Source organism: Nomascus leucogenys, chromosome X, assembly GCF_006542625.1.
Source record: "Nomascus leucogenys isolate Asia chromosome X, Asia_NLE_v1, whole genome shotgun sequence".
NCBI lineage: Eukaryota > Metazoa > Chordata > Mammalia > Primates > Hylobatidae > Nomascus > Nomascus leucogenys.
In genome coordinates this window covers 121,466,757-121,491,532 of record NC_044406.1, presented here as the reverse complement: position 1 = coordinate 121,491,532, position 24,776 = coordinate 121,466,757, and the positions used below count along the sequence as shown (strand labels likewise).

The 24,776-nt window shown below is 42.9% G+C and overlaps 1 protein-coding gene across 2 annotated transcripts in view; it reads right to left on the bottom strand.

The window, feature by feature from the left end:
* The window catches only part of LOC115833272 (sarcoma antigen 1), a 30,135-nt gene extending 5,659 nt beyond the window's left edge, over nucleotides 1-24,476 (bottom strand). Inside the window, exons 1-11 of one of the 2 annotated variants that reach the window (XM_030807013.1) lie at nucleotides 24,310-24,476; nucleotides 21,799-21,885; nucleotides 16,436-16,568; nucleotides 13,574-13,666; nucleotides 12,749-12,889; nucleotides 11,977-12,117; nucleotides 11,590-11,730; nucleotides 11,203-11,343; nucleotides 10,816-10,956; nucleotides 10,428-10,568; nucleotides 3,833-3,973 (exon numbers count right to left, since the gene is read on the bottom strand). In XM_030807013.1, the coding sequence (XP_030662873.1) occupies nucleotides 3,833-3,973; nucleotides 10,428-10,568; nucleotides 10,816-10,956; nucleotides 11,203-11,343; nucleotides 11,590-11,730; nucleotides 11,977-12,117; nucleotides 12,749-12,889; nucleotides 13,574-13,666; nucleotides 16,436-16,568; nucleotides 21,799-21,885 (1,300 nt within the window). In that variant the 5' untranslated portion in view covers nucleotides 24,310-24,476. Of the gene's footprint in view, nucleotides 1-3,832; nucleotides 3,974-10,427; nucleotides 10,569-10,815; nucleotides 10,957-11,202; nucleotides 11,344-11,589; nucleotides 11,731-11,976; nucleotides 12,118-12,748; nucleotides 12,890-13,573; nucleotides 13,667-16,435; nucleotides 16,569-21,798; nucleotides 21,886-24,198 lie in introns of both variants that reach the window. The other variant, XM_030807014.1, reaches the window with a different exon arrangement.
* Nucleotides 24,477-24,776: the final 300 nt, after the last annotated feature.

The following is a 24,776-nucleotide window of genomic DNA, read 5'->3' as shown; positions in this document are numbered from 1 at the left end:
GACCAAGCCGTGGTGCCACATTTGATACGACCTTATCAGTTCGGGGTTTGCCACTTTCCATCTTCTCTTCACGAACACTCTGAGTAATGGTAGCATCTGGAAACCAAAGGGAGAGGCCAAGCTGTGAGGTACGTGCATTACGTCAACCCCACCGATATATCCCACTGATGATGAGTTTTTAGAAAATTGTCCCATAAAGCAGGATAATAGATCATATGATGATCTGAGGCCCCTCAAATTGAGGCCAGGAAAGATAATTCACAAAACAACCTTCTTCCCTTCCTGACACTATGCATGCATATGGAAATCAAGGAGGACGGTATAACTAAAAAACACACATACACAGATCCTGGAACTCATTGCTGGAATACTAGCTCCTGGCATATTAATAAGCCCGGAGAGAACATTTGACCAGATGTTATCCTGTGTTCGTTGGCCATCTTCCATCCTCGCTTCATGGACATGGTGATTGACGGTAGCATCTAGAAACCAAATAAAGAGGTCGAGCTGTGAGTTCAGTGCATTATGCCAAGCACACATGCGTATACCCCTCTGATGCTCAGTTTCTAGGAATTTATCACATAAAGCAGGAGGATATACCAGGCAGCGATCTGAGACCGCACAAATTCAGCTCACGAAAGACAATACAATAAAACCACATTCTTCCACTTATGATACTGCATTCATATGGAAACCAAGTAGGATAGTACAACTAGTAAACAAACATACACTGATCCCTGGTACTCATGGGTGGAATACCAGCTCCCGCCAAGTTAATAAGCCCTGGTGTAACCGCTGACAAGACGTTATCAGGGGCTGGTTGGCTGTTATCTTTCTTCTCTTCGCGGACATTGTGAACGATGGTAGCATCTGGAAACCAAATGTACTTGATGAGCTGTGAGGTAAGTGCAGTATGTCAGTCCCACAGGAATACCCCCTCTGATGCTCACTATCTAGGAATTTATCTCCTAAGGAACTAGGATATACCAGGGAGCAATCGAAAACCCTAAAATCGAGGCTAGAAAACATAATACAACAATACCGCCTTCTTCCCTTGATGACAATATGCATGCATGTGGAAACCAGGTAGGACATCACAGCTAGTAAACAAACTTACGCTGATCCCTGGTACTCAGGGATGGAATACCAGCCCCTGTGAAATGCATAAGCCCTGCTGTAACAGTTGACAATAATGTATCAGGTGCTCTTTGCTAATTTTTAATCTTTTCTTCACAGTCATTGTGAGTGATGGTAAAATCTGGAAACCACATGAAGAGGTTGAGCTGTGAGGTAGGTGCATTATGTCAGCCCTACAGATATATCCCTCTGATGCCCAGTTTCTAGGAAATTATCTAAGAAAGCAGGGGAGGATATGCCCTGTGGACAACTGAGATCCCTCAAATTGACGTTAGGAAAGAATATACTACAAAACCACATCTACCCTTCATGAAAAAATGCATGCATATGTAAACCAAGCATGACAGTACAACTAATTAATGGACATACACAGATCCTTGGTACTCATGGATGGAATACCACCTGCAGCCATATGACCAAGCCGTGGTGCCACATTTGATACGACCTTATCAGTTCGGGGTTTGCCACTTTCCATCTTCTCTTCACGAACACTCTGAGTAATGGTAGCATCTGGAAACCAAAGGGAGAGGCCAAGCTGTGAGGTACGTGCATTACGTCAACCCCACCGATATATCCCACTGATGATGAGATTTTAGAAAATTATCCCATAAAGCAGGATAATAGATCATATGATGATCTGAGGCCCCTGAAGTTGAGGCCAGGAAAGATAATTCACAAAACAACCTTCTTCCCTTCCTGACACTATGCATGCATATGGAAATCAAGGAGGACGGTATAACTAAAAAACACACATACACAGATCCGTGGAACTCATTGCTGGAATACTAGCTCCTGGCATATTAATAAGCCCGGAGAGAACATTTGACCAGATGTTATCCTGTGTTCGTTGGCCATCTTCCATCCTCGCTTCATGGACATGGTGATTGACGGTAGCATCTAGAAACCAAATAAAGAGGTCGAGCTGTGAGTTCAGTGCATTATGCCAAGCACACATGCGTATACCCCTCTGATGCTCAGTTTCTAGGAATTTATCACATAAAGCAGGAGGATATACCAGGCAGCGATCTGAGACCGCACAAATTCAGCTCACGAAAGACAATACAATAAAACCACATTCTTCCACTTATGATACTGCATTCATATGGAAACCAAGTAGGATAGTACAACTAGTAAACAAACATACACTGATCCCTGGTACTCATGGGTGGAATACCAGCTCCCGCCAAGTTAATAAGCCCTGGTGTAACCGCTGACAAGACGTTATCAGGGGCTGGTTGGCTGTTATCTTTCTTCTCTTCGCGGACATTGTGAACGATGGTAGCATCTGGAAACCAAATGTACTTGATGAGCTGTGAGGTAAGTGCAGTATGTCAGTCCCACAGGAATACCCCCTCTGATGCTCACTATCTAGGAATTTATCTCCTAAGGAACTAGGATATACCAGGGAGCAATCGAAAACCCTAAAATCGAGGCTAGAAAACATAATACAACAATACCGCCTTCTTCCCTTGATGACAATATGCATGCATGTGGAAACCAGGTAGGACATCACAGCTAGTAAACAAACTTACGCTGATCCCTGGTACTCAGGGATGGAATACCAGCCCCTGTGAAATGCATAAGCCCTGCTGTAACAGTTGACAATAATGTATCAGGTGCTCTTTGCTAATTTTTAATCTTTTCTTCACAGTCATTGTGAGTGATGGTAAAATCTGGAAACCACATGAAGAGGTTGAGCTGTGAGGTAGGTGCATTATGTCAGCCCTACAGATATATCCCTCTGATGCCCAGTTTCTAGGAAATTATCTAAGAAAGCAGGGGAGGATATGCCCTGTGGACAACTGAGATCCCTCAAATTGACGTTAGGAAAGAATATACTACAAAACCACATCTACCCTTCATGAAAAAATGCATGCATATGTAAACCAAGCATGACAGTACAACTAATTAATGGACATACACAGATCCTTGGTACTCATGGATGGAATACCACCTGCAGCCATATGACCAAGCCGTGGTGCCACATTTGATACGACCTTATCAGTTCGGGGTTTGCCACTTTCCATCTTCTCTTCACGAACACTCTGAGTAATGGTAGCATCTGGAAACCAAAGGGAGAGGCCAAGCTGTGAGGTACGTGCATTACGTCAACCCCACCGATATATCCCACTGATGATGAGATTTTAGAAAATTATCCCATAAAGCAGGATAATAGATCATATGATGATCTGAGGCCCCTGAAGTTGAGGCCAGGAAAGATAATTCACAAAACAACCTTCTTCCCTTCCTGACACTATGCATGCATATGGAAATCAAGGAGGACGGTATAACTAAAGACACACATACACAGATCCGTGGAACTCATTGCTGGAATACTAGCTCCTGGCATATTAATAAGCCCGGAGAGAACATTTGACCAGATGTTATCCTGTGTTCGTTGGCCATCTTCCATCCTCGCTTCATGGACATGGTGATTGACGGTAGCATCTAGAAACCAAATAAAGAGGTCGAGCTGTGAGTTCAGTGCATTATGCCAAGCACACATGCGTATACCCCTCTGATGCTCAGTTTCTAGGAATTTATCACATAAAGCAGGAGGATATACCAGGCAGCGATCTGAGACCGCACAAATTCAGCTCACGAAAGACAATACAATAAAACCACATTCTTCCACTTATGATACTGCATTCATATGGAAACCAAGTAGGATAGTACAACTAGTAAACAAACATACACTGATCCCTGGTACTCATGGGTGGAATACCAGCTCCCGCCAAGTTAATAAGCCCTGGTGTAACCGCTGACAAGACGTTATCAGGGGCTGGTTGGCTGTTATCTTTCTTCTCTTCGCGGACATTGTGAACGATGGTAGCATCTGGAAACCAAATGTACTTGATGAGCTGTGAGGTAAGTGCAGTATGTCAGTCCCACAGGAATACCCCCTCTGATGCTCACTATCTAGGAATTTATCTCCTAAGGAACTAGGATATACCAGGGAGCAATCGAAAACCCTAAAATCGAGGCTAGAAAACATAATACAACAATACCGCCTTCTTCCCTTGATGACAATATGCATGCATGTGGAAACCAGGTAGGACATCACAGCTAGTAAACAAACTTACGCTGATCCCTGGTACTCAGGGATGGAATACCAGCCCCTGTGAAATGCATAAGCCCTGCTGTAACAGTTGACAATAATGTATCAGGTGCTCTTTGCTAATTTTTAATCTTTTCTTCACAGTCATTGTGAGTGATGGTAAAATCTGGAAACCACATGAAGAGGTTGAGCTGTGAGGTAGGTGCATTATGTCAGCCCTACAGATATATCCCTCTGATGCCCAGTTTCTAGGAAATTATCTAAGAAAGCAGGGGAGGATATGCCCTGTGGACAACTGAGATCCCTCAAATTGACGTTAGGAAAGAATATACTACAAAACCACATCTACCCTTCATGAAAAAATGCATGCATATGTAAACCAAGCATGACAGTACAACTAATTAATGGACATACACAGATCCTTGGTACTCATGGATGGAATACCACCTGCAGCCATATGACCAAGCCGTGGTGCACATTTGATACGACCTTATCAGTTCGGGGTTTGCCACTTTCCATCTTCTCTTCACGAACACTCTGAGTAATGGTAGCATCTGGAAACCAAAGGGAGAGGCCAAGCTGTGAGGTACGTGCATTACGTCAACCCCACCGATATATCCCACTGATGATGAGATTTTAGAAAATTATCCCATAAAGCAGGATAATAGATCATATGATGATCTGAGGCCCCTGAATTGAGGCCAGGAAAGATAATTCACAAAACAACCTTCTTCCCTTCCTGACACTATGCATGCATATGGAAATCAAGGAGGACGGTATAACTAAAAAACACACATACACAGATCCGTGGAACTCATTGCTGGAATACTAGCTCCTGGCATATTAATAAGCCCGGAGAGAACATTTGACCAGATGTTATCCTGTGTTCGTTGGCCATCTTCCATCCTCGCTTCATGGACATGGTGATTGACGGTAGCATCTAGAAACCAAATAAAGAGGTCGAGCTGTGAGTTCAGTGCATTATGCCAAGCACACATGCGTATACCCCTCTGATGCTCAGTTTCTAGGAATTTATCACATAAAGCAGGAGGATATACCAGGCAGCGATCTGAGACCGCACAAATTCAGCTCACGAAAGACAATACAATAAAACCACATTCTTCCACTTATGATACTGCATTCATATGGAAACCAAGTAGGATAGTACAACTAGTAAACAAACATACACTGATCCCTGGTACTCATGGGTGGAATACCAGCTCCAGACAAGTTAATAAGCCCTGGTGTAACCGCTGACAAGACGTTATCAGGGGCTGGTTGGCTGTTATCTTTCTTCTCTTCCGGACATTGTGAACGATGGTAGCATCTGGAAACCAAATGTACTTGATGAGCTGTGAGGTAAGTGCAGTATGTCAGTCCCACAGGAATACCCCCTCTGATGCTCACTATCTAGGAATTTATCTCCTAAGGAACTAGGATATACCAGGGAGCAATCGAAAACCCTAAAATCGAGGCTAGAAAACATAATACAACAATACCGCCTTCTTCCCTTGATGACAATATGCATGCATGTGGAAACCAGGTAGGACATCACAGCTAGTAAACAAACTTACGCTGATCCCTGGTACTCAGGGATGGAATACCAGCCCCTGTGAAATGCATAAGCCCTGCTGTAACAGTTGACAATAATGTATCAGGTGCTCTTTGCTAATTTTTAATCTTTTCTTCACAGTCATTGTGAGTGATGGTAAAATCTGGAAACCACATGAAGAGGTTGAGCTGTGAGGTAGGTGCATTATGTCAGCCCTACAGATATATCCCTCTGATGCCCAGTTTCTAGGAAATTATCTAAGAAAGCAGGGGAGGATATGCCCTGTGGACAACTGAGATCCCTCAAATTGACGTTAGGAAAGAATATACTACAAAACCACAGCTACCCTTCATGAAAAAATGCATGCATATGTAAACCAAGCATGACAGTACAACTAATTAATGGACATACACAGATCCTTGGTACTCATGGATGGAATACCACCTGCAGCCATATGACCAAGCCGTGGTGCAACATTTGATACGACCTTATCAGTTCGGGGTTTGCCACTTTCCATCTTCTCTTCACGAACACTCTGAGTAATGGTAGCATCTGGAAACCAAAGGGAGAGGCCAAGCTGTGAGGTACGTGCATTACGTCAACCCCACCGATATATCCCACTGATGATGAGATTTTAGAAAATTATCCCATAAAGCAGGATAATAGATCATATGATGATCTGAGGCCCCTGAAGTTGAGGCCAGGAAAGATAATTCACAAAACAACCTTCTTCCCTTCCTGACACTATGCATGCATATGGAAATCAAGGAGGACGGTATAACTAAAGACACACATACACAGATCCGTGGAACTCATTGCTGGAATACTAGCTCCTGGCATATAAATAAGCCCGGATAGAACATTTGACAAGACGTTATCCTGTGTTCGTTGGCCATCTTCCATCCTCGCTTCATGGACATGGTGATTGACGGTAGCATCTAGAAACCAAATAAAGAGGTCGAGCTGTGAGTTCAGTGCATTATGCCAAGCACACATGTGGGGTATACACATCTGATGCTCAGTTTCTAGGAATTTATCACATAAAGCAGGAGGATATACCAGGCAGCGATCTGAGACCCCACACATTCAGCTCACGAAAGATAATACAATAAAACCACATTCTTCCATTTATGATACTGCATTCATAAGGAAACCAAGTAGGATAGTACAACTAGTAAACAAACATACACTGATCCCTGGTACTCATGGGTGGAATACCAGCTCCCGCCAAGTTAATAAGCCCTGGTGTAACCGCTGACAAGACGTTATCAGGGGCTGGTTGGCTGTTATCTTTCTTCTCTTCGCGGAAATTGTGAACGATGGTCGCATCTGGAAACCAAATGTACTTGATGAGCTGTGAGGTAAGTGCAGTATGTCAGTCCCACAGGAATACCCCCTCTGATGCTCACTATCTAGGAATTTATCTCCTAAGGAACTAGGATATACCAGGGAGCAATCGAAAACCCTAAAATCGAGGCTAGAAAACATAACACAACAATACCGCCTTCTTCCCTTGATGACAATATGCATGCATGTGGAAACCAGGTAGGGCATCACAGCTAGTAAACAAACTTACGCTGATCCCTGGTACTCAGGGATGGAATACCAGCCCCTGTGAAATGCATAAGCCCTGCTGTAACAGTTGACAATAATGTATCAGGTGCTCTTTGCTAATTTTTAATCTTTTCTTCACAGTCATTGTGAGTGATGGTAAAATCTGGACACCACATGAAGAGGTTTAACTGTGAGGTAGGTGCATTATGTCAGCCCTACAGATATATCCCTCTGATGCCCAGTTTCTAGGAAATTATCTAAGAAAGCAGGGGAGGATATGCCCTGTGGACAACTGAGATCCTTCAAATTGACGTTAGGAAAGAATATACCACAAAACCACATCTACCCTTCATGAAAAAATGCATGCATATGTAAACCAAGCATGACAGTACAACTAATTAATGGACATACACAGATCCTTGGTACTCATGGATGGAATACCACCTGCAGCCATATGACCAAGCCGTGGTGCAACATTTGATACGACCTTATCAGTTCGGGATTTGCCACTTTCCATCTTCTCTTCACGAACACTCTGAGTAATGGTAGCATCTGGAAACCAAAGGGAGAGGCCAAGCTGTGAGGTACGTGCATTACGTCAACCCCACCGATATATCCCACTGATGATGAGTTTTTAGAAAATTGTCCCATAAAGCAGGATAATAGATCATATGATGATCTGAGGCCCCTCAAATTGAGGCCAGGAAAGATAATTCACAAAACAACCTTCTTCCCTTCCTGACACTATGCATGCATATGGAAATCAAGGAGGACGGTATAACTAAAAAACACACATACACAGATCCGTGGAATTCATTGCTGGAATACTAGCTCCTGGCATATTAATAAGCCCGGAGAGAACATTTGACCAGACGTTATCCTGTGTTCGTTGGCCATTTTCCATCCTCGCTTCATGGACATGGTGATTGACGGTAGCATCTAGAAACCAAATAAAGAGGTCGAGCTGTGAGTTCAGTGCATTATGCCAAGCACACGTGTATATACCCCTCTGATGCTCAGTTTCTAGGAATTTATCACATAAAGCAGGAGGATATACCAGGCAGCGATCTGAGACCGCACAAATTCAGCTCACGAAAGACAATACAATAAAACCACATTCTTCCATTTACGATACTGCATTCATATGGAAACCAAGTAGGATAGTACAACTAGTAAACAAACATACACTGACCCCTGGTACTCATGGGTGGAATGCCAGCTCCCGCCAAGTTAATAAGCCCTGGTGTAACCGCTGACAAGACGTTATCAGGGGCTGGTTGGCTGTTATCTTTCTTCTCTTCGCGGACATTGTGAACGATGGTAGCATCTGGAAACCAAATGTACTTGATGAGCTGTGAGGTAAGTGCAGTATGTCAGTCCCACAGGAATACCCCCTCTGATGCTCACTATCTAGGAATTTATCTCCTAAGGAACTAGGATATACCAGGGAGCAATCGAAAACCCTAAAATCGAGGCTAGAAAACATAATACAACAATACCGCCTTCTTCCCTTGATGACAATATGCATGCATGTGGAAACCAGGTAGGACATCACAGCTAGTAAACAAACTTAGGCTGATCCCTGGTGCTCAGGGGTGGAATACCAGCCCCTGTGAAATGCATAAGCCCTGCTGTAACAGTTGACAATAATGTATCAGGTGCTCTTTGCTAATTTTTAATCTTTTCTTCACAGTCATTGTGAGTGATGGTAAAATCTGGAAACCACATGAAGAGGTTGAGCTGTGAGGTAGGTGCATTATGTCAGCCCTACAGATATATCCCTCTGATGCCCAGTTTCTAGGAAATTATCTAAGAAAGCAGGGGAGGATATGCCCTGTGGACAACTGAGATCCCTCAAATTGACGTTAGGAAAGAATATACTACAAAACCACAGCTACCCTTCATGAAAAAATGCATGCATATGTAAACCAAGCATGACAGTACAACTAATTAATGGACATACACAGATCCTTGGTACTCATGGATGGAATACCACCTGCAGCCATATGACCAAGCCGTGGTGCAACATTTGATACGACCTTATCAGTTCGGGGTTTGCCACTTTCCATCTTCTCTTCATGAACACTCTGAGTAATGGTAGCATCTGGAAACCAAAGGGAGAGGCCAAGCTGTGAGGTACGTGCTTTACGTCAACCCCACTGATATATCCCTCTGATGATGAGATTTTAGAAAATTATCCCATAAAGCAGGATAATAGATCATATGATGATCTGAGGCCCCTGAAGTTGAGGCCAGGAAAGATAATTCACAAAACAACCTTCTTCCCTTCCTGACACTATGCATGCATATGGAAATCAAGGAGGACGGTATAACTAAAAAACACACATACACAGATCCGTGGAACTCATTGCTGGAATACCAGCTCCTGGCATATAAATAAGCCCGGATAGAACATTTGACAAGACGTTATCCTGTGTTCGTTGGCCATCTTCCATCCTCGCTTCATGGACATGGTGATTGACGGTAGCATCTAGAAACCAAATAAAGAGGTCGAGCTGTGAGTTCAGTGCATTATGCCAAGCACACATGTGTATACCCCTCTGATGCTCAGTTTCTAGGAATTTATCACATAAAGCAGGAGGATATACCAGGCAGCGATCTGAGACCCCACAAATTCAGCTCACGAAAGACAATACAATAAAACCACATTCTTCCATTTATGATACTGCATTCATATGGAAACCAAGTAGGATACTACAACTAGTAAACAAACATACACTGATCCCTGGTACTCATGGGTGGAATACCAGCTCCCGCCAAGTTAATAAGCCCTGGTGTAACCGCTGACAAGACGTTATCAGGGGCTGGTTGGCTGTTATCTTTCTTCTCTTCGCGGACATTTTGAACGATGGTAGCATCTGGAAACCAAATGTACTTGATGAGCTGTGAGGTAAGTGCAGTATGTCAGTCCCACAGGAATACCCCCTCTGATGCTCACTATCTAGGAATTTATCTCCTAAGGAACTAGGATATACCAGGGAGCATTCGAAAACCCTAAAATCGAGGCTAGAAAACATAACACAAGAATACCGCCTTCTTCCCTTGATGACAATATGCATGCATGTGGAAACTAGGAAGGACATCACAGCTAGTAAACAAACTTACGCTGATCCCTGGTACTCATGGCTGGCGTATCAGCTGTTGCCAAATAAGTAAGCCCTGGTAGAACAGTTGACAAGGTGTTACTAGGTACTGGTTGGTTATTTACCACCCTCTCTTCACAGACATTGTGAGTGACAGTAGCATCTGGAAACCAAATGAAAAGCTTGAGCTCTGAGCTAAGTGTATTATGTCAGCCCTACAGGTATATCCCTTTGATGCTCAGGGTCTAGGAAATTAACTCATAAAGCAGGAAGATACAGCAGGTGACGATCTGAGACACCTCAAATTGAGCTCATGAAAGAGAATCCAATAAAACAACCTCCTCCCCTTTATGACACTGTGCATTCATATGGAAACCAACTAGGACACTAAAACTGGTAAACAAACATACACTGATCCCTGGTACTCATACCCGGAATACCGGCTGTTGTCAAATAAATAACCATTGGTTGAACAGTTGACAATATGTTATTAGGTTGCGGTTGGTCATTTTCCATCTTCTCTTCATAGACATTGTGAGTGACGGTGGAATCTGGAAAACAAATGAAGAGGTTGAGCTGTGAGGACGTGCATTATGTCAGCCCCACAGGTACATCCCTATGATGCTCAGCTTCTAAGAAATTATTGCATAAAGCAGGAGGACACGACAGGCGGCGATCTGAGACCCCTGAAATTGAGCTCAAGATAGATGATACAACAAAACCTCCATGTCTCCTTCATGACAATATGCACGCATATGGAAACCAAGCAGGATAATCCAATTAACAAGCAAACATACACAGGCCATTGGTGCTGATGGCTGGAGTACCAGCTCCTGCCACATCAATAAGCCCTGTGGAAGCAGTTGACAAGACGTTATCAGGTTGGAGTTGGCCCTTTTCCATCTTCTCCTCAGGGACATTGTAAGTGATGGTAGCATCTGGAAACCAAATGAAGAGGCTGAGCTGTTAGGTAAGTGTATTATGGTAACCCTGCAGGTATATCCCTCTGATGCTCAGTTTCTAGGAAATTATCTCATAAACAGGAGGATATACCAGGTTGCCATATGAGACCCCTGAAATTGAGGCCAGGAAAGACAATACAACAAAACCACCTTGTATGCTTTTTGACACTATGCATGCATATGGAAACCAAGTAGGACAGTAATACAAATAAACAAACTTACACGGATCCGTGGTACTCATGGGTGAAATACCAGTGTCTGTCATATTAATACGATGTGGTCGAAGAGTCAACAACACGTTATCAGGTGCTGGTTGGACATTTCCCATCTTCTGTTCACAGACATTGTGAGTGACTGTAGCATCTGGAAACCAAAGGAAGAGGTTGAGCTGTGAGGTAAGTGCATTATGCCAACTCACAAGTATATCCCTCTGGTGCTCAGTTTCTATGAAGTTATTTCATAAAGCAGGAGGATATATCAGGTGGTGATGTGAGACCCCTCAGATTTAGGCCAGAAACAACAACACAACAAAACCACCTTACTCCCTTCATGGCACTATGTATGCATATGAAAACCAAGTAGGACAGTACAACTTATAAGTGGACATACAGAGATCTCCGGCACTCATGGCTGGAATAGGAGTTGCTGCCATATTAATAAGCCCTGTGGGACCAGTTGACAAGACGTTATCAGGTTGGCGTTGGCCATTTTCCATTCTCTCTTCACGGAAATTGTGAGTGACGGCAGAATCTGGAAACCAAATGAAGAGTTCAAGCTGTGAGGTAAGTGCATTATGTCAGTGCCACAGGTACATCCCTCTGATGCTCAGTTTCTAGGAAATTATCCCATAAACCAGGAGGACATATCAGGTGGTGATTCGAGATCCCTGAGTTTTAGGCCAGAAATGATAATAAAACAAAACCACCTTCTTCCCTGCATGACACTGCATGCGTACGAAAAACAAGTAGGTCAGTACAACTAGTAAACACACACTGATCCCTGGTACTCTGGGGTGGAATACCAGCCCCTGTGAAATTCTTAAGCCCCGCTATAATAGTAGACAAGAATTTATCAGGTGCCATTTGTTCACTTTTTATCTTCTCTTCACAGATAGTGTGAGTAACAGTTGAATCTGGAAAACAAATGAAGAGTTTGAGCTGTGAGGTAAGTCCACTATGTCAGCCCAACCTGTATATCCCCCTGATGCTCAGTTTCTAGGAAATTATCTAGGAAATCAGGGGAGGATATGCCAGGTGGCCACCTGAGACCCCTCAAATCGAGACTAGGAAAGTATATGCAACAAAAGTGACTTCTACCTTTCATGAAAATATGCATGCTTATGGAAAACAAGTATGACAGTACAACTAATTAGCAGACATACGCAGATCCCTGGTACTCATGGATGGAATACCAGCTGCAGCCATATGAACAAGCCGTGGTGGAACAGTTGACAAGACTTTATCAGTTCGAGAATGGCCATTTTCCATCCTCTCTTCATGGATATTGTGAGTGATGGTAGCATCTGGAAACCGACGGAGCAGGTTGAGTTGTGAGGTATGTGCATTATGACAATCGCACCAGTATATCCCACTGATGCTCGGTTTCTAGGAAATTGTCCCATAATGCAGGAGAATACATCATATAATGATTTGAGTCCACTCAAGTTGAGGTCAGGAAAGATAATTCAACAAAACCACCTTCTTCCCTTCATGACATTACGCATGCATATGGAAACCAAGGAGGACGCTACAACTAATAACCAAACATACACAGATCCCTGGTACTCATCGCTGGAATGCCAGCTCCTGTCATATTAATAAGCCCTGATAGAACATCTGACACGACATTATCTCGTTGGGGTTGACCATTTTCCATCCCCTCCTCACGGACATTGTGATTGACAGTAGCGTGTGGAAACCAAGTGAAGAGGTTGAGCTGTGAGGTAAGTGCATTATGTCAACTCCACAGGTATATTCCTCTGTGTTCAGTTTCTAGGGAATCATCCAAAAAAGCAGGGGAGGATATGCCAGGTGGCCATCTGATACCCCTCAAATTGAGGCTAGGAAAGAATATACAACAAAACCACCTTCTATAATTCATGAAAATATGCCTGCTTGTGGAAACCAAGTAGGACAGTACAATTAACAAGCAGACATACACAGATCTCTCATACTCATGGATGAAATTCCTGCTGCTGCCATATTGCCAGGCCATGGTGGAGCAGTTGACAAGACGTTATTAGCTGCTGGTTGGCCGTTATTTATCCTCTCTTCATGAACGTTGTGAGTGACTGCAGCATCTGGAAACCAAATGAAGTGGTTGAGCTGTGAGGTAAGCATTATGTCAATGGCACAGGCATACCCCACTGATGCTCAGTATCTAGGACATTATCTCATAAAGAAGGAGGATATACCAGGTAGCAATCTGAGAACCCTAAAATTGAGGCCAGAAAAGATAATACAACAAAATTACCTTCTTCCCTCATGACACTATGCATATATGGTGCGTAGTGGAATCCTCGTAAGACAGTATAACAAGTGAGCAAATTTACACTGGTCCCTGGTACTCATGGATGAAATACCAGCTGCTGCCATACTAATAAGCACTGGTGGAACAGTTGCAATGACATTATTGTGTGCGGATTGCCCATTTTTTACCTTCTCTTCATGGACATTGTGAGTGACGCTAGCAGCTGGAAACCAAACGAAGAGGTTGAGCTGCAAGATAGGTGTGTTTTGTCCCATCCCCCCCCAGAGGGACAGCTATGTGTTAATCAGGTTCTAAAGAATTATTTATTTCATGAAACAGAAGGATTTACCACGTGGAAATCTCAGATCTTGCAACAGAGATCAGGTCAGATAACACAATAAAACTACCTTTTTACCTCTTGGCATAATGAATACATGCAGTAAAGAAGTACGACAGCAGAATAAACATTCACAGGTTTTTGTATTCGTCATTTTCTATCATCTTGCTGCCCCTTAGACAATTCTCACTTGATGTTATTTGTATAGTTCACCTATAAATGCCATGCTGTGCACAGCAGGAAGCCAGACTAAGTGAGCCCTCCTTAACCTGCCTCCTTTCTACCCCAAATACTCTGAGAAAATAGACGTGGCTATTGGAGTTGAACGCTCTTATCTCCACTCCATCATCACACATCTGTGTTTTTATATGATTCTACAGATCCTTCCCTTTTATCTAGAAAAAGTGACTTTCTTTTCACTCCAGGTCTGACGCCTCTTTCATTTATTCATCATCTGTGGCAGGCAGCACGCCAGGACCCGGGGATCAGCAGTAAACAGCCCAGAGAGCAACGTTCCCTGCCCTTGCGGAGCTCACGTCCTCATGGGGCAGTCAGACAGTGCATGCACAATGAGCAAATGAAACAAGCAGCATTGGGCTGGTGTTGGAAAAGCAGTCCACAGGCCTGTGGGAGACAGCAGCAGAGGGAGCTCCCGGGGCTGCAGCTGGTTTGGCAGGGCCTTCTGAAGAAGTGCCATTGGGCAAGGCTTGGAGGAAAAAGCAGAGCCTCCTGTGCAGAGGCAGAGGGAGAGTTCCAGGCTGCAGTGAGGCCAAGGGTAGGGAATGGAGTGGGGATGGACCGGGCACTACAGAGGTGAAGGACAGAGGCAGAGAGAGCCAGGAGGAAACGGATGGGACCCGTGTTAGGAGAGGGTGACAGAGGCCAGGCCATGCAGAGGCTCGCAGACCAAAGCCGGTTCAGGGTCTGTTCTGAGTGCTTAGGAGAGATGAGGATGGGTTTTCAGGAGGGACATGGCACGATGTGATCTATGTGCTGACATAATTATCTAGCCACAGGGTTAGAGAGTATGCGACAGGTGAGCGAAGATTAGAAACACAGAGCTAAGAAGGCATTGTACTAGCCTGGAGAGAGATTACGGCAGTGTGCACTGGAGGCATAGAGAGAAATGGTTGGACGCAGATTTATACTGGGCATCGGCTGCTGGACTTGCTAAGAGATGCGAAACGAGAGAGTAATAAAAGAATCATAAGATAACTCATAAGTGACTTTAAGTGTTTTGACTTGAACTACTAAGTAAAAGTACACCAGGGGTGTTCAGGAGGTGTTAGGCCGCTGACTATGAGAGCTGAGTGTTGCCAACTCTTCCTGAATCTGGTTCAGTGACCTTATGTTGACGGCTTGAACTAGGCCATGGTGGGATTATTTGCCCGATGGATAGCTGCAAACTGTAAAAACCAGGATTCCTCAATCCCCCATACCTGTGAACAGCTGGTTGTTACACCTCTGTGGATGTTTCACCTAATGGACAGTATCTTTAATTGAAATAGTGAAAGCTAAAAGTAGTGTATTTTTGGAGAGAGGGAGGTCAGAAATTTGAGCATGTAGAGTCAGTTGAATTTTACATGCCTATTAGACACCGAGTAAAGATACCGCGAGTGTAGTTGTATTTGAGTCTGGATTTCAGGAACAAGTTGTAGTGCAGAAGTACAATGGTGAGAGTTCTTGTAGTGTGGATCATTTAAAATTCTAAGACAGCATGGCATCGCCTAAAGAGATAGTATATTGAAGAGAAGAGAGTCTAGGATCAAGCTTTGGGGCTCCGAAATATTTAGAGGTGGGAAGGGAGAGGAGAAAAACAAAAAAGAGAAGGAAAATGAGTCTCTAGTAACAGGGTAAGAAATCCAGGTGTCTGGGGACCCAAGAAGCTTTCCGTGCAGGAGGGAGTAAACAACTGTGTCGCATGCTGCTGAGACATTAATGCCAAAGCGCAGCAAACACTGGTGACCTTGATGATAGTAGTTTCATTGGAGTACACTAAGAAGCCAGACTGCACTGGGTTAGAGCGGAATGTGAGGACAGGCAGAAAGTGAGCAGACCCATCCTCTTGTTGAGCCCACCATCTCCTTCTGCCTCAGGAACCTGCTTTATTCATCTAACGCTTGCAGCAACTCCAAATTGTTGCACCTAATGAGAACCTTGCCCTTCCACTTGCAAATGTGCTCATATCTGTTCATCCCTCAAGGACATGACTACAAATGTCCTTTGACATGGTTGAGGCCCAAAGATTGGATTCCCCCTCACCTTCCTGTTTGTCTAACTGCAGGGACATACTCTTCCTTCTCTTAGATGAAGAGTGTCTCTTGGATTTTCTGGAATGTTTCTTTTTGCTTTGATGCCCTGTTGCAACCAAATTTACTTCGTCACTCCTCATTTGCTGAAAAACATCAGTGAACATATTCCATTAAAGACAAATCCAACCATTGCAAAGTCACAGTCTTCATATGCATACACAGCCATGCATTTATATCATTAATGTTAGTTTTAGTCACAGGTCAAAGATTTCTCATCCCTGAACACACACGATGCTCTCAGAAAAGGCAAGCTAATTTTAATCTAGTCTCAGTGAAACAAGGGAAGGTAAAATACAAGGTGTTATCCAAAGTCAAACATGGTACAGTCATGATAAATCAGAATGCTTGGGGAATGAGTGGCTTTCCTCATCCAAAGGAATAAACATATGGTTATCTCTCTCATGAAGTACACATCATTTCGTCTCAGCCCTTGTTAGGGGAGAAAAAAAAAAAAGGAAATACCTTTTTTATCTTTTAGTGCTTTTTTTGTGACAGAGTCTCACTCTGTCGCCCAGGCTGGATTGCAGTTGCACGATCTCGGCTCACTGCAAGTTCTGCTTCCCGGGGTCACGCCATTCTACTGCCTCAGCCTCCCGAGTAGCTGGGATCACAGGCACCCGCCACCACGCCCGGCTAATATTTTGTATTTTTAGTAGAGTCGGGGTTTCACCGTGTTAACCAGGATGGTCTCGATCTCCTGACCTCCTGATCCTCCCGCCTCAGCCTCCCAAAGTGCTGGGATTACAGGCGAGAGCCACTGCGCCCGGCCTCTTTTAGTGCTTTAAAGTTACTTATTAACAAATACTGATTAATACTTTATTAGATGATACATATAGATAATGAAGGGTAGGATAGATTGAAAAGGTAAATTTTCCCACCTCCAACCTTATGGAGATTCCAATACGTTGATCTTGCAATTAGGTAGGTGTAGGGCATGCTTTACAATGTTAGTGGTAGATAAAACATGAAAATGAAGGGTATAGTATGTTAACTAAAAGCTGTTTTCATCAAAGGATAACCCAAGAATATGTTCCTGCCTGCCAGAGGTACCAAGAAGAGCTGGTAATATTACTATTGAAACTATTCCAAAAAATTAAAAAGGAGGGACTCCTACTTAACTCATTTTATGAGGCCGGCATCACCCTGATACCAAAACCTGGCAGAGATACAACAAGAAAAACTTCAGGCCAGTATTCCTGATGAACATCGATGCAAAATCCTCAATAAAATACTGGAAAACTGAATCCAGCAGCACATCAAAAAGCTTATCCGCCATGATCAAGTTGGCTTCATCCCTGGGATGCAAGGTCGTTTCAGAATAGGCCAATCAATGAATGTAATTCACCACATAAACAGAACTAAAGACAAAAACCACACGCTTATCCCAATAGATGCAGAAAAGGCCTTTGATAAAATTCAACACCCCCTTATATTAAAAGCTCTCAATAAACAAGGTATTGAAGGAACATACCTCAAAATAATAAGAGCCATATATGACAAACCCACAGCCAGTATCATACTGAATGGGAAAAACCTGGAAGCATTACCCTTGAAACTGGCACAAAACAAGGATGCCCTCCCTCACCTCTCCTATTCAGCATAGTATTACACGTTCTGTCCAGGGGAATCGGGCAAGACAAAGAAATAAAGAGTATTCAAAAAGGGAGACAGGAAGTCAAATTACCTTTGTTTGCAGATGACATGACCCTATATCTAGAAAATCCCATTGTCTCAGCCCAAAAGCTTCTTAAGCTGATAAGCAATTTCAGCAAAGTCTCAGGATACAAAATCCATGTGCAAAAATTGCTAGCATTCCTCTACACCAGAAACAGGCAAGCAGAGAGACAAATCGTGAATGAACTCCCATTCACAATTCCTACAAAAAGAATAAATTACCTAGGAATATGGCTAACAAGGGAAGTGAAAGACCTCTTCAGAGAGAACTACAAACCACTGCTCAAGGAAATCAGAGGGTAAACAAACAAATGGAGAAACATTCCATGCTCATGGATAGGAAGAGTCAATATTGTGCAAATGGCCATACTGCCCAAAGTAATTTAGAAATTCAATGCTATTTCCACTAAACTATCATTGACATTCTTCACCAAGTTAGAAGGAGCTATTTTAAAATTCATATGGAACGAAAAAAGAGCCAGAATAGCCAAGACAATCCTAAGCAATAAGAACAAAGCTGGAGGCATCACGCAACCAAACTTCAAACTATACTACGGGGCTACAGTAACCAAAGCAGCATGGTGCTGGTAGAAAAACAGATATGTGGACCAATGGAACAGAATAGAGAACTCGGAAATAAGATCACACAGTGATAACCATCTGATCTTCGACAAACCTGACAAAAACGAGCAATGGGGACAGGATTTCATATTTAATTAATGGTGCTGGGAGAACTGGCTAACTGTATGCAAAAATTGAAACTGGGCTCCTTCCTTACACCTTGTACAAAAATTTACTCAAGATGGATTAAAGACTTAAATGTAAAACACAAAACTATACAAACCCCAGAAGAAAAACACAAGCAATACTATTCAGGACATGGGCACTGGCAACGATTTCATGACAAAAATGCCAAAAGCCATGGCAACAAGAGCAAAAGTTGACAAATGGGATCTAATTAAACTAAGGAGCATATGCATGGCAAAATAAACTATCATTAGAGTGAATAGACAGCCTACAGAATGGGAGAAAACTTTTGCACTCTGCCCATCTGACAAAGGTCTACTATCCAGAGTCTACAAGAAACTTAAACAAATTTACAAAAGAAAACCAAACAACCCCATTAAAAAGTGGGCAAAGGACATGAACAGACAGGTCTCAAAAGAAGATATTCACGCGGGCAACAAAAATATGAAAAAAAGCTCAACATCACTGATCATTAGAGAAATGCAACTCGAAACCACAGTGAGATAACATCTCGTGGCAGTCAGAATGGTGATTACTAAAACGTCAAAAGACTACAGATGCTGGCAAGGCTGTGGAGAAAAAGGACTGCTTTTACACTTTTGGTGGGAGTGTAAATTACTTCAACCATGTGGATGACAGTGTGGTGATTCCTGAAAGATCTAGAGGCAGAAATATCATTTGATCCAGCAATCCCATTACTGGGTATATACCCAGAGAAATAGAAATCATTCTATTATAAAGGTACATGCACGTGTATGTTCATTGCAGCACTATTCACAATAGCAAAGATGTGGAATCAATCCAAATGCCCATTAATGATAGACTGGATAAAGAAAATGTAGTACATATACACTATGGAATACTATGCAGCCATAAAAAGGAATGAGATCGGCCGGGCGAGATGGCTCACGCCTGTAATCCCAGCACTTTGGGAGGCCGAGGAGGGCAGATCACGAGGTCAGGAGATCGAGACCATCCTGGCTAACACGGTGAAACCCCGTCTCTACTAAAAATACAAAAAAATTTAGCCGGGTGTGGTGGCGGGTGCCTGTAGTCCCAGCTACTCGGAAGGCTGAGGCAGGAGAATGGCGTGAGCCCGGGAGGCAGAGCTTGCAGTGAGCCGAGATCACGCCACTGCACTCCAGCCCGGGCGAGGGAGCGAGACTCCGTCTCAAGGAAAAAAAAAAAAAAGGGAATGAGATCATGTCCTTTGCAGAAACATGGATGGAGCTAGAAGCCGTTATCGTCAGCAAACTAACGCAAGAAAAGAAAACCAAACAGCACGTGTTCTCACTTATAAGTGGGAGCTGAATGATGAGAACACATGGACACGTCGGGCAGGGCAACACACACTGGGCCTGTCGGGGGAGGAGTGGGGCGAGGGAGAGCATCAGGAAAAATAGCTACTGGGTGCTGGGCTTAATACCAAGGTGATGGGTTCATACGTGCAGTAAGCCACCATGCCACACGTTTATCTATGTAATAAACCTGCACATCCTGCACATGTACCCCAGGACTTAAAATAAAAGTTGAAGAAATAAAGAATATGCTCTTGCATTAAATATGCAGAAGCATATTTAATGAAAATTGTATTCCAATATATAATTTTGATTAAAAAATTTTCCAAACCATTTTCATTTCCTATAAAAGCAGAGTGGAGAATGTGTGAAAACATTTTTACTGAACATTTACTACCCTCCAGGTACTGTTCTAAATGCTTTACATGTATTAATTCAATCCTTGGCCAATCCCTATGAGTGAGGTGTGATTCTTATGACTATTGTTAAAAAAGAGAAAATAAAGGCACGGAAAATGAAGAAAAAGCCTAATTAACTGAGGAGTTTTGGGAATGTGGTGGAATAACTTTAGTCTGGTTTTGTTACAGAAGAGATTATTGCCTAATTGCGTCCTTACACCAACGGTCTTTTCCATGAGTGCAGATGCAATTCCCTTTGTCTTCATGTTTTAAGGGTGAAGTTAGTATGTCTCTCTCATACACAACACAAAACTCACGTTAAGATCTCCATCAGGACAATCCAATCATGGCAACATCACCTAGTGCTTCATATTCCTCGAGGAATACTTAGTCATTTTTTTAGACAGAGCACTAGTGACTTGGATAACAGAAACAGAGACTGTAGACTGCAATCTCGATATTAAAGGAGTTATTGTGGGGAGTGGGAAAGAATATAGACTCTGGAGTCAGAAAGGTATGCGTTCAAACCCTGGCTCTATCTCCTATCATGTGTCACGTGGGGCAAGCCATTTGACCACTGTCAGCCTTGATTTCTTATTAAAGGGTAGATAGTAATACACATCTGCAGAACAACTATGAGCACTAAAGGCGATAACTAAAAACATCAGTTGGGCCGGGTGCGGTGGCTCATGCCTGTAATCCCAGCACTTTGGGAGGCGAGGTGGGCGCATCACCTGAGGTCGGGAGTTCGAGAGCAGCCTGACCAACATGGAGAAAGCCTGTCTCTACTAAAAATACAAAAAATAAGCTGGGTGTGGTGGCACATGCCTCTAATCCCAGCTACTCAGAAGGCTAAGGCAGAAGAATCACTTGAACTCGGGAAGTGGAGGTTGCGGTGAGCTGAGATCTTGCCATTGCACTCCAGCCTGGGCAACAAGAGTGAAATTCAGTCTCAAAAAAAAAAAAAAAAAAAAAAAAAAGATATCAATAAAATAAAATAAATCAGTTCCTAGTACAACCGATCCACTCTTGGATCAAAAAGTTCCCATTTTATGTTCACATAAGATTTCCTGTGTCATATTTTATCTTTTAAATCAAGAGAATTAGCACATATAGTTTATATTCATCTTTCCAACGAGAAAATAATTATACGAAGAATGTCACAGTTAGGGCAGAAATAGAAAGAGTTATCTTACCTGCCCATCAGTTGTAAACACATAGGCAGCAGCATGAAGTTCTTCAGGTGGAGTTGGTTGACTCGTTTGAAGTGGAGAAGCCTGCATCTGCAGATAGTCCTCACAATTAACTATGTGTGTTACTAGAACACTTTGATTTATAACTGGAACATAACTGGCACATAAATTGGCGCTATACAGCTGAAATATATTATCCTCTTGAGAGTACATGATCACAGACTGTCTTAGCAATGTGTGCCTTGATACCAAACAGAGTTTAGAATCTCATGTCTAGAATCTATATCATGTTCCATGATCTAGAATCATCTCCCTTTACCTAAGTCGTGACTCAGTCCACCATCACTACTTCCTGTAGGTTCACACCACTGGGTTAAACGACTCCCTTATTCCTCCAGCCCAGTTTGAGAATGGGCTGATCTTCCTTATACCACCATCCCAACTAAAAATCTATAATTCTAAATATTAACACTTTAATATTTAGAATGCCAATTTTCACTGAATTCCACAAGTTCATTTTTTCAGACTTAAAGGATAAGTATGTATTAATGAGCACATACACTGTTCTAGTTATCCTACCTGCCCATCATTTATAACCACATAGTCCAAAGTATAAAGCTCTTCACCTAGAGTTAGCTGACTCGTTTGAAGTGGAGGAACCAGCATCTGCAGATATTCCTCATAGCTAACTATACGTGTGTGACTAGAACACTCTGATTAAAAACTAGAACATAAATGGCAAATAAATTGGCACTATTCTTCCCACTGGAAGGGTGTAGGCTCCATGGCATTCTCTTATCATCCAGGGAACGCTGGGTAGGGGGCCTAACCCTCTTTGGATAATTTGATTAAATCTACAGATATTTTTCCCTGGGAAAGTACCTTTACACACAAACCTGGTGTACAATTTTAGAAGTGTGACCAGCCTAAGATCTGTTTAATTTAGTGGACAGATGACCCCACTTAAAATCACCAAAGTGGGGGTAAAGAGGGTTTGTAAACTGTTGCCAATTATCCTGGATACTATCAGTTTTGTTATTTCCATATAAACAAGGAATTCTCTGCTGAACTCACAGCAGTAAGCAGTGTGATATAGTATTCGTGTGTGCAATCTCTGGAATCTGAGAGACCTAGGTTCTGTCACTTTTCCAGCTGGTTATACCTGGGAGAGCTACTTAAATGTACACTCTTAAGATTCTATTTCCATAAAAAGGGCACAAAACAGTATCTAACTCATGGTGCTCTTATAAGGATTGCCAGAGATAAAGCACAAAGAGGATAGTGTATGTGCTGGTTAATACGTACTTTCCTTTAAGTTAAAAAAAAAAAAAAAACTTGTGGGATTTAGTGAAAATGGGTATTCTCTAAATTAAAACATTAAAAAATAAACTGCTCATGCAATAAATAGCTTCCTACAAACTAGACTTGATATTTTCAAAATCAGTAAAAGCCCGGCACAAAAAAAAAACTTGTTTGGTTTCAGCACACCAAATTTCCTTCTGGTTAACTGGTCGAAATGACGGCTGCTTGCAATATCATAAGCATTTCTACATGTCTAAGATTTCAAATCTTCCTTTGCGAAACAAATCATTTGTTATTCCTGACGTTTTAAACTGATGTATTTGATACAAGCAAGCAGAAGGAGGGGAATGATGAAAATTAAGAGTAGAAGAAAATCAATGAAATAAGAAACAGGAAAATCAACGAAATCAAAAGTTGGTTCACAGAAAAGGTGAAAAAAAAATCTAACAATCTTTTAGCTTGACTGACCAAGAAAAATAGAAAGGACTACATAGATTATCAAAATGAAAAATGGAAGGGGGGTTATTAATACTGACCTTATAGAAATTAAAAGGAATACATTATGAACAACTTTACGCCAACAAACTAAACAATTTAGGTAAAATGGAAAAAATTCTTGGAAGACAAATGACTGACTCAAGAAGAAACAGTCTGGGCGCAGTGGCTGACGCCTGTAATCCCAGCACTTTGGGAGGCCAAGGCAGGCGGATCACCTGAGGTCGGGAGTTTGAGACCAGCCTGACAAACACGGAGAAACTCCGTCTCTACTAAAAATACAAAATTAGCTGGCTGTGGTGGCGCATGCCTCTAATCCCAGCTACTTGGGAGACTGAGGCAGGAGAATCACTTGAACCCGGGAGGTGGAGGTTGGGTGAGCCAAGATCACGCCATTGCACTCCACCCCGGGCAACAAGAGCGAACAACAAGAGCGAAACTCGGTCTCGAAATAAATGAATAAATAAATAATAAATAGAAAATCGAATTAGGACTATAGCATGAAAAGAGATTTAATTAGTAATTTTAAATCTCCCCAGAAATACACGCCAAGCCAAGATGGCTTCGCGTGTAAATTCTATCAAACATTTAAGGAAGAAGTAATACCAGTACTTAGCAATGTCTTCCAAAAAATAACGGCGGAACACTACTTCATTCTATGAGGCCGATATTACCCTGATATCAAAGCCAGAGAAATACATCACAAGATATATTTGCCTATCAGCTGCAAATTCACCCTTTTATCCCGCTGTGCGAGAAGGTTCTGCGTTCCTCTGCCTCTGCCCGCTGTGCAGTTGATAGCGAAGGCCGCCTGTAGAGAGCACCAGAGTCAGCTAAGGGGAGGGCTGCGCTTCCTGGTTCTCCCGCTGGCGCCCGCGGTCCTGCTGAGCGCAAAACTTCTCTTCCGGACTCTGGCGCCCCGCACAGGTTCCCAGCGTTAGGCTGGGGCAGGGCACGCGATGGCCGGCAGCTTCCCTTCCTTCCCTCTGCCTTGAGCCTTTCCGGATTGGTGCTTCTGGTGACACGCCTCCCCGTGAGCATCACTCCCAAGCACGCGAGGGGGCACGTTTCCCATAACTCCCAGAAGGCAAGTTTCTAGAAAGTTACACCAGTGGGGAGGCGCCACAACTTCACTGCCATTTTGTGAGGTGCTGCCGCCCCTCCTCCGGCAAGGTCAGGACTTC